Here is an 11452-nt window from a genome sequence, read left to right on the forward strand (position 1 = left end):
AAATGATTAAGTATGTCTCTTTCATACAAGATTAGGAATATCACTATCCTCCCACTAGTTCTTAGCAAGCGTACACACGTTCATTTCATTTTGATATAAAAGCATACCTTGTATCTTTATATTAAAATGACTATTCCAACCTTGAGATGTTTGCTTTATATCCACAAGTGGATCTTAAGCCTTACACATTTGGTTACGATAACATGGATTGAGAAAACCTCTACACTAAGCTATATAGATATCTTCTAGTATATGTCTATTAAGAAAAGTGGTCTTTCTTAAAATATATTTGCTATATCTCATATTAAGAATATGAAGTTAGTATAAATAATATCCTTGTTGATCTAATCATAGCTACTTGTGAAAATGTTTGATCATAGTCAATGTCATGAGTATAATAAGGACCATAGTCAATGACATGAGTATGAGAAAATCCTTATATATAACAAGTATTACTAAATGTGTATATATATCCATGTGTATATTCTTTCTAGAGGAATCTCTTACTCCTTCTAGCCTTTCTATAGAGAGGAAGATTAATCAAACTCATACTTGATTATTAAACATCGATTACATCTCATTGTTCATGACTCTAAGTCATTTTTCAGATTCAAGATCTGTTATAACATTTTGGTAGTTGATGGTTTAACTAGAAACCCTTAAGAACTCATCAATGAGAGATTCCACATTTCTCAAGTCATAGATGATTTCTAGCATTATTCTGAACAATTTGGGTTTATGAATAGCTACTATTCATGTTCGACAATTCCTTGTTGAAACTAGTACCAACAATTGTTACATCCGGCTATGGTTCTTGAGCTGTTTCAAGTTCCACGTGCCTCCCACTTGCTTTGTCATTAGAAACTTGCTTTATGCTAACTCAACTTTCAGATGAATAAATGAATTTATTATTGGTGGGTTTGTATATAATAATCTAAATGCCCTTTTAGAATATTCTACAATTATTTAATTAGTTTGTGTTTTTATTCTAGATACAATTAATAGTGATTGCAGTATAATCCCAAAAACGTTAAAAGGAGGACATTTCTACCGATTAGAAATTAACATATATCAATTAAAGTTTAATTCACCATTTATCATCACTAAGGCTTTGGATGGTACTATTGGGTTGTATCTTGTGCTCAATCATATACATTTATTAGAAAGGAAGTCATACAACAAAGTGTATAGTTCCATAATAATTATTTTCTCGACACTTTAGTGAAAATATTATTAGGAATCTTTTATATAAATAAGATTCACATATGTCAAATAAACTACATTATTTGCCTTCAAAGATCCATTTGTTGAAGTTGGAATATGTAGATTTCATTTATACAATAAAGATAACAATTTCATGGACAAGTTTGATTTAAATCAAGTTTAAGTCAAAAGTGCTTGCATATAGAATTTAAATTAATTTATAAAATGTTGATATTTACTTTGTAATTCTATTAAGAGATCCAGTCTCAGAAATATAAGTCAATCAATCCAGAATATGAGTATTATTGTTATGAAAGACAATCTAGTAAATAATCAAACATTTAAATAAATAACTTAGACATAAATATTTAGACATGCTAAATTTAAAACATACATTGTTCCAAAACAAACATTGTTTTATATTACAAACAATTTATGTTCCAACTTGCTTGTGCTCAACTAATTACTCTTTTGTAAATATTTGCAATCAAGTTACAAATATTATATTAACATTTAAGTACCAAGTACTTGAGTGTTAGCAAAAAGTACGAGTTCTATCTAGTAGATATATGAAGTACTAGTCTCTTTCAGACTTTCTTTCTAGATAAGAGGAGCAGGTCCTCTACCAATGTTCAGTTTCTTCACAAAAGAAACAAGATCCATCTATGTGGACCTTATTGGATTTCTTGGGCTTAAAAGCGTTTATTCCGTAAAACATGGGCCTTTTAGATCACACAAGGTGACTCTTTTAGCCTTGCACTATTCCAAAAAAATATCACTATATTTAATGGAATATTGTTTAACCTGTTATATATATATATATATATATATATATACATATATATATATATATATATATATATATATATATATATATATATATATATATATATATAAGTTATCAAAAACTTCCTAGAAGTCATGAATAATTGTTCCTAGTATGATGTTAGAAGCATCTTGAGCATCACTGTGATGCATTTACTAGGTATTATATTCTGGTCTATTGCTCAAAGAAATTTGTTTAGGAATAGGTCCTTTAAGTGTATACAATTTCACATCTCTCACGGGATTGTCTCTTAAGACATGAACCTATTCATTAATGCTGTATCTATTGAATGTTATTATTTCATTAAGTTATTTAAAGAGAAATGACAATTCATGGTTATGAGAGTGGATTACATATCTACAAAATTTAACAAAATTCATTTACTATTTTCAATATTTAATCTTTAATAATTAATATATTTTTAGTTTCTGAAAACATTAATTATTGAAGTCTAGGATCCAAGTTGCAAAACAAATAAATAGTTAGGTATCATTTATCCCATTAATCTGAATTCAATCCGATAGACATCGATTATCAATTATATACTACTATATAATTCCTAGTTTTATGGGATCGCTAATAATAAATTTAATTAGATATGTTTGATCTCATGTATGCCTCAGAACTCTTTTGCTTAGGTATCCTTTATCACAAGAGATCTCCGATCAAATCATCCAATTTGAAAAACTTGTGTAATCGGCTTATAACTTGATTATAGAAATCGCAAAAACACCCCGGTCCTCAAAGGATAACACTAAGCGGTTAGGTATCCTTTATCCCACCAATGCATACCACAGATGTGCGAGTGTTCTTTAAAAAGGATTGCATATATTTGAGGTTTGTAAGGGGTCTTTGATGTTTGTTTTTTTTTAAATAATTATAGTTTAAAAAACATGTTATATCATGGTTATTGCATGCATTTAATAAACCATGGTATACTTTAAAAAACTTATTTCATGTTAAAATCACATTATTAACAATGTTCTATATATAAAACCCGATTTTATATAATTGATGTGATCAAAGTTTTAAATTAATAACTAGTATTAAGGTATATCGTTTGAGCGCTTTAGAACATTTGAAAACCTTTTAATAAAACTTCCTTTTATAAAATAGGGTTTGGAGTTTGATAAGTTTACAAATCTCTATTTTAAACTTATATAATTTTAATCCTGAAATTTTACCGGTTACTAGTTTTAACAATAAAGCTTGTTTTATAGTAAAACTATTTTTATCATCTTATGTTAAAACGTAAATTTCATTAAAACCAAACTCCTTGTGATGTTTATTTATGTTCAAATATTATTTTGCATTTGAAAAACTAATTTATCAACCATAACATAATAATAATATCATAAACATAAACCAACACAAACATGCATAACAATTATAACATATGTGCATAAACGAAGCCATTAACAAGTAATAATTTTTTGAGCCATCACAAAATTATCGAGTCCATTACTAAAGGGACATAAGGGACATTTATCTTGTAAAGTCTTTATGTGTTCCCACTTGCTTTAACACTTTGTAGCAAGTTTATAAAATAATTTTATAAAGTTTGAGAAACTTTAATAAAATAAACTTTATAAACTTTTGATGTTCAAAATGGTCACCATCTTCATTCTTGTTACATTTTTATAAAAATAAACTATTTCTCAAACTTATCTATTAATTACAAAAATTAACAAAAGAAAACTATCTATTTAATTATTAGATACCATATGAATAACTAAATAATTTACTAACTATTTTAAATAAATCAACACCTGCAACACCACAAAGGTCCATGGCTAGTTTATGCACATCATACATATTTATATACTCAAAAATATATAAAACAACTCTCTTGTTTTTCTAAAACAACTTTTATGACCAAAAAGATGCATGTAAACTTTTGGTCAAAAAATAACAATTATAAACATTTTAAAGTTGTCTTAGAAAATATGAATGTATTTTTCTTGCAAAGAGAAAACAATCCATGTTTTCCAAAAACAAAGATTTCATCAACTAAACAAATAATCTAACTAATCTTGCAAAAATGGCTCAGATACCAATTGTTGGGTTTTTATTCAAAAATCCGGTTTCACAACCGGTAAAAATGACAACGAAGCTTTAAAAATGTTGAAAAATAGCAAAACTATTTTACCCATCAATGATCATTTTGCAAGAGTTAGAAAGATTAAAACAACCATAGAAGAGAAATGATAACAACCCTTGAAGACTTTGATCCTCATGGGAGGTTGGAAGTTGATGAAGTGTCGCATGAAACTCTAAAAAACAAGAGTTCTCTAGAAGTATCCACCAAGCAAAAGTGTAGAAGCATCAAAAGATGCTAGTATTCACTTGTAATTTGTTGTTCATAAGCCTTTGAAATATATACTAAATATACGTTCAAAGGTGAAGTAACAAATGGACTTTGTCTAACATCAAAATGCAAGAGAATGGAGGAGAAAGAGAGCTTATGAAGCACGGAATTTGTCATCCCTATAGAGAGTAATGTGCTCTCGGATTTTGGCTCCAAAGAACACCCATATGAGGCTTGCAAGAATTGTGTCAAAAGTCTTTCATGGTCTCTTTTATATAATGACCAAAAGGTGAAAGGAGACCATAAAGCAAAAGCATGGACAACTTTGTTCCAAACATGACATGAATTGATTAAACAATTCAAAAGTGATCCATGCTTGATATCCTCTTCTAATCTTGAAAAAGCTAGCACAAAAGAAGACAAAAGTTGTCTCATGGCTAGTTTATATATATACATACATGTTATCATTATAAAAATCAATCATTTTTATAAAGAAGTCCTAATATATATATATATATATATATATATATATATATATATATATATATATATATATATATATATATATATATATGGTTAGGTTCATGTGAGACGGCTTAATTTGTGAGACCGTGAGACGTATTTTTTAATTTTTTTTATTTATTTTTTATTTTTTTTAGTTAATTCAAGTTCCGAAAATAATATTTAAAAAAAGAATTTTTTTGATTTTTCCATTTATTTTGCATTTTAAAATTATTTTTAGAATATGTACAGTGTAATATTCTATTTAGAATATTTCACGTATTTTTAAAAAAAAAATAGGATTTTTTTTTAATTTTTTTTTAATTTTTTTTAGTTAATTCAAGTTCCGAAAATAATATTTAGAAAAAGAATTTTTAGATTTTTCCATTTATTTTGCATTTTAAAATTATTTTTTAGAATATGTCAGTGTAATATTCTATTTACAATATTTCACGTATTTTTCAAAAAAAAAACGGGATTTATTTTTATTTTTATTTTTATCTTTTTTTAGTTAATTCAAGTTCCGAAAATAATACTTAAAAAAAGAATTTTTGGATTTTTCCATTTATTTTGCATTTTAAAATTATTTTTAGATTTGGTTTCACGGTCTAACAAAATTAGTATGGTTTCAAATAAACCTGAACCTATATATATATATATATATATATATATATATATATATATATATATATATATATATATAGAAATATCTTATTTTATATAAAACTACTTTCTTTATAAATTGAACTAGTTTATTAAGATATACATATAACTTATAAATAATCATACTTTATGATATATTTCATATGTTGTTATTTCTCCAATAAATATTATTTCACAAATAATAAATTCCTAAGTTGTAAAATATTATTTCCATGAAATAATAATTTTTCAATTAAATACAAGTGTTGATATATTTATTAATAATCAAATTACACTAATAAACAATCAATTGATGGTAAGTTGCTATATGGTGTGACCCTATATGATCATATATTATTAGCAATATCATTCTATAATGACTTTTGGGCATACAAGATCTTTCACTAAGTCTATTTCAACTCATATGCCAGCTCAAGGCTACACGGGATCTATTTCACCCCCAGGTCTATTTCACCATCGGGTCTATTTCAACTCATATATTAGGACAAGGTTGTACCGAATCTATTTCACCCCACATGCATATAGAAAACAGGCACATAAGCATACAACACATACAACAAAATTCATAAAGATTACAAGCATATACAATCCCTAGTGTCATGTAATATACTGAGCAAACTCACCTCAGTATGCTATCAGTCAAAGAGATGCTCGGGCTGCGAAATCGGAGAATCCCCGCACTAACCAACCAAATAAAACCCTAATTAATAATTAGGTAATAAACCATAATCGGGAATCTAGTTCATTTGTCCAACCCTCAGGGTAAAATACCATTTTACCCTTCCCTCACTTGGCCCAAAAATCGAGTCCCAAACTCAATGATACTAAAAGCCGAATAGTGGCCGAATTCCTAAAGGACACCCAATGCCAAATATGGGACCGGGCCTAAGAAGGCCCACAACTTAACAATGGCCCAAAGTCAGAAATACTAGTGGCCCAATAAGGCGCAAAACCCTAATAGTAAAAAAAATGACCTAAGCCACAAAAGCCCACTGGTCGAGCACGCTAAGCGTACCCCTAGTATGCTCGACGTACTAGGTTACTTCACAGAGTCGGGGATCCAAATGCCTACGTGCAACGTACGCTTGGGTATATCCGACATGCACATTATATAGCCCATGAGATGAATATCAAAATTTACAGTAAATGTAGCATTATATAACCCATGGTATTCATCTTATTAACTAATTTAATGAACATGTGTCTAAATCAGTAATGAAACTGATAAAATGTATGTTACATGGAAAAAATGGTCAAATCATTTTAGTTTGAGACTTATTCGTAAATTATGATAGAATAATTAGACTTTAATAAAAACTGGTAGTAATGAAACCGATAAACCGAAAAAAAAATAGTAATATCGTTATTTATTATTTTTTTTATTATTTTTTTTTAAATAAATTTTAGTTTTAGACTTTTCATAAATTAAGATAAAATATTAAAATTTTTCTTTCAAAAATTTCCTTTTTTAATAGTTGTTATAGTTGTAAGTTTTTTATTAGCATTTTGGTAAATGTTTTCTTGTAGATTAAAATATTTTCCGACATTAATTATTTTTTTTCCACTTTATGGTATTGATGTTAGAAATCTGTTCCAAACTTCAATACATTAAATTAAATAATTTCGAAATTTATAATGTAATTAATCTACAAGATGTTTATATCGATTGTGTAATCTACATTTTAATGGTTGCCTTAAAGGTATATTATCTCCATTACATTTTTTCTGAAGATGAATAATAATATGATTACATATATAATAACAATATATATTTATTTAATATATTATTTCTTAACATCATATATGAATTGTTGTGTATGATAAATTATTACACATATTTATTTAATATATTACTTCTGAAAGGGAGTTAATCCGTATAGACGTATACAACAATTTTTCTCCATACATAACATTTGGTGTTTTAAAATGTTATATTGTACAACTATATATTGCATTAATTGTTGTGTATAACAAAAGCCGTTGTGTACGAATCACTTCCATAATGAAATAGTAAAACATTAATGTTATAATTAAATGTTCATACATTTATATTATATGTTAATATTTTTATATATACAAAATTAAATTTCTGTAAATTTTGTGAATCCCAACTGAAATATCCAAATTAAATAAGCACGAGCGTATACAAGCCAAGTGTTGAATGGAGTAAGCCATGACATACCCATCGCTTCACCAGTTGTATCTCTCACTTAATTTACGCATGCGTTACTTATGACATATTCTCGTAATCTCATTTCCCCAACTGCCCACCACTCTCTTGTTCACAAATTGTCAATTTCACCCTTCTCTTTCTCAATCCAGCTTATAAATACACAAACACACTCATATGACTCAAGTCACAACCATATCTCAAACGATCATCATCAACAAAATGGACCTTCAATTTTCATTTTGCTTTGTCTTCTTCACCTTCACCGCCGTTTTCTTCCTCTTCTCCTTTTCGCTTTACATCCTCCGCCTTAATCGCTGCTGCAACTGCGACGTCTGCACCGCCTTCATCACACGGAGTTGGGCGGCTGAGTTTGTGAATCTTTCAGATTGGTACACCCATCTCCTCCGTAAATCGCCCACAGGCACCATCAACCTCCATGTACTCAACAATATCATTACAGCGAACCCTGATAACGTTGAGTACATGCTCAAGACAAACTTCGATAACTACCCAAAAGGAAAAGCTTTCTCGGTCATCCTCGGAGATCTTCTAGGCCGAGGTATTTTCAATGTCGACGGAAAGTGCTGGAGGTTTCAGAGAAAAATGGCGAGTTTGGAACTTGGGAGTGTGTCTATTAGATCACACGCTTTGAATGTTGTGGTGGATGAGATTGAATCTCGGCTTATTCCATTCTTTTCATCGGTTGCTGAGAACAAAGACGGCGCCGTTTTGGACTTGCAAGATGTATTCAGAAGGTTTTCTTTTGACACTATATGTAAATTCTCGTTCGGGTTAGACCCGGGTAGCTTAAAACCTTCGCTACCCGTTTCAGAACTCGAGTCCGCCTTTGATCTGAGCTCTAAGCTTTGTGCTGAGAGAGGCATGGCGCCGTCGCCATTGATATGGAAGATCAAGAAATTTTTCAACATGGGGAGTGAGAAGAAGCTGAAAGAATCCCTCAAGATCGTGAAAAGAATGGCGGATCAAGTAATCAAGACACGAAGAGAAACGGGTTTTTCTTCAAATAATGATTTGCTTTCAAGATTCATGGGTTCCATTAGTGACGATGATTACCTCCGAGACATCGTCATCAGTTTCCTTCTTGCCGGAAGAGACACGGTGGCGTCCGCGTTGACCAGCTTCTTCTTGTTAATGTCACAAAACCCAAAAGTCGTGAAAAAGATCCGTGAGGAATCTGATCAGGTCATCGGTGAGACCCGTGATACATTAGCCAGCTTTAAAGATCTACAAAACTTGCATTACTTACAAGCGGCGATTCACGAAAGCATGAGGCTTTATCCACCTGTGCAATTCGATTCCAAATTCACTAAACAAGATGACGTGTTACCTGATGGGACTTTCGTGAGGAGAGGAAGTCGGGTCACATACCACCCGTATGCAATGGGTCGTATGGAGCGGATATGGGGCCCCGATGCCTTGGAATTCAAGCCTGAAAGGTGGATCCGAAACGGGGAGTTTAAGCCAGAAACTGCGTATAAGTATCCAGTTTATCAAGGCGGGGTTAGGGTTTGTTTGGGGAAGGAGATGTCATTGGTTGAAATGAAAAGTGTTGCCTTGTGTTTGATTCGGAGTTTTGACGTGAGAGTGGTGAATCCTAGCCAGGAGCTACGGTTTTCCCCGGGGCTTACTGCCACCGTGAGTGGTGGACTCCCGGCGGTGGTCCGGCCAATAGACCTGCAGCCTAGTTAACGTACACTTGGGGAGTTGTGTCTTAATTTACAAGTATAGAAAACACATGCGGAATGAGTGCAACTGTAATGCTGTTGAGATGTAGATAAACAACTGTTTCTTACTACAGTAATCCTGAATCCTGATTAGTAAAATATTTAACTTATAATTCTTTTTGTTAACTTACTAATCGATCACACACATCGAAAAATGTATAGATTCAAGCAAAATGTATATAAAAATCAAATTAAATTAGAATAATTCTATAGGACCCAAGGTAGCGGTGTGGTCCAAACCGTTTTGAAGTCCGAGGTAAAAACAAATGTGAAGCACTATTAAATAAATTTTTAATTAATGAAAGAACAAAATTAAAAGCATAATAAAGTTTAACAATTATAAGAATAATAGATGAATACAATTGAAACAAACCAGTAAGATCTTATCTCAATCTTCCAAACATCTTTTCAATGCTTCTACCCTGCTCAGTTCTAAGAACATGTATCACCACATTAGATATAGGTTTATATCATGATCACATACACTTACTAGCTTTTGTAGTTGGGGCTAAATCAAACTTCTAAACAACTTGGCAATCTAATCATAAACATCATTACCTTTATTAGTAATACACAAACATAATCATACAACCAATTTTATATATCCGGATTGAACCACAACTTATAGTCCATAAAATGGAATAAAGAATAACATTTATCAAACAAAATTTTGAAAGCAAACCAAATTCAAAAACTATGTACTAATTTACCCCTTAATACCCCTTCAAATTAATAAAAATTTAGTCTTTTTAGCAATTGATCATGTAGCAAAATCAAGAAAAAAATAAAAGAAGGCTTTTTAAAAATCTTTCAAAAATGGAATGATCTTAAATGAGGATGGTTTTATAGAAGTTTCAGTTTTAGTTTAAGTCTTTATATAATTTATATTTTAAACTTATAATTTATATCTTAGTTACTATTTTAAAATGTTTCATTTTTGGCCTTTTAAATTTCTATTTTAAACATTTTACGATCATATTTTCTATTTACAACTTTTATTTTTAAATTGTTGTTCCTTGATATTTTTTTATATATTATAGATTTGTTATTAAAATATAACAATATAAAAATATCGTCAACACTTTCAAATTTATATCAATATCGAATATATTATCTAAAAAAAATATTAAAAATCAATATATTTATAAATTTTATGTTTTATTGTCTTTTATAAAATATAAATATTCTTTTGTTATTCATGATAAAGAAAAGACAGCTATTATTCATCTGATAAATTAAACACATCACTGTTCACGTACTAAAAGAAACATCTCATGTTCATGTGAAAAAAACAAGAGCAATTGTCAAATCACATCTTTTCAATTCATTTTTTGGCACTATAATTTTATTATATTGAATTCAGTTTTTTTTTTTTTTTTTTTTTTTTTTTTTTTTTTTTTTTTTCACAATTTCTTCATCAAATAACTATTCTCTCAAACGTTCTTAGTTTATTTTATCGTTCATTCACATTTTCATCTTTAGTGACCGACCTTTCATCACTTAATCATAAGATAGACATTCTTATCTAAATTGCATAGATTTAATGTGAAACATTAAATTTATCATTATAATTTATGTATTTTATTTTAATATTTATTATACAGTTACAATTTGATAAAATTATTACACTAGTTGAAAATGTTACTCAAGATCAAGTAATGTGACCTTCAAATACTAGTTTTGTATATCTTCTTTGTAACTATGAAGTATCTGAGCATGTTCAATCTCATGATTTTGTGGCCAGTCCCACAAATGTACCATTTCATTTGCCTGATGATGATAGTTGAGGCAAATGATGCCTTCAGATTTGATGAACCCGACTCCCCACTTAGTAAAGATGATGTTAGTAAGTCGGTAAGTGATGTTGGGGACGATTCTGATGATGTTTGTGAAACTCCAGTTGTGAACTTTATGAATGATATTAGAGTTGTAGGCGATGCCAACTTAGATGATTTCCAAGATAACATTCATATAGATTGTTGGAAGGAATCAGAAAACAAAATAATGTTAGGAATGTTATTTGAAAGTGGGGA

At 29.6% G+C, this 11452-nt stretch overlaps 1 protein-coding gene across 1 annotated transcript; it reads left to right on the top strand.

The window, feature by feature from the left end:
• Positions 1-7827: 7827 nt before the first annotated feature.
• Positions 7828-9532, top strand: CYP94C1 (cytochrome P450, family 94, subfamily C, polypeptide 1). Its single transcript, XM_078960939.1, has one exon. The coding sequence runs from the start codon at positions 7849-7851 to the stop codon at positions 9382-9384; it is 1536 nt and encodes a 511-aa protein (XP_078817065.1). The 5' UTR covers positions 7828-7848; the 3' UTR covers positions 9385-9532.
• Positions 9533-11452: the final 1920 nt, after the last annotated feature.

Source organism: Lactuca saligna, chromosome 6 (assembly GCF_052625555.1).
Source record: "Lactuca saligna cultivar CGN05327 chromosome 6, ASM5262555v1, whole genome shotgun sequence".
NCBI lineage: Eukaryota > Viridiplantae > Streptophyta > Magnoliopsida > Asterales > Asteraceae > Lactuca > Lactuca saligna.

What these genes read in the sequence shown, in the direction of transcription:
- CYP94C1 (XM_078960939.1), top strand. Translation starts at nt 7,849, where the DNA reads ATGACTCAAGTCACAACCATATCTCAAACGATCATCATCAACAAAATG.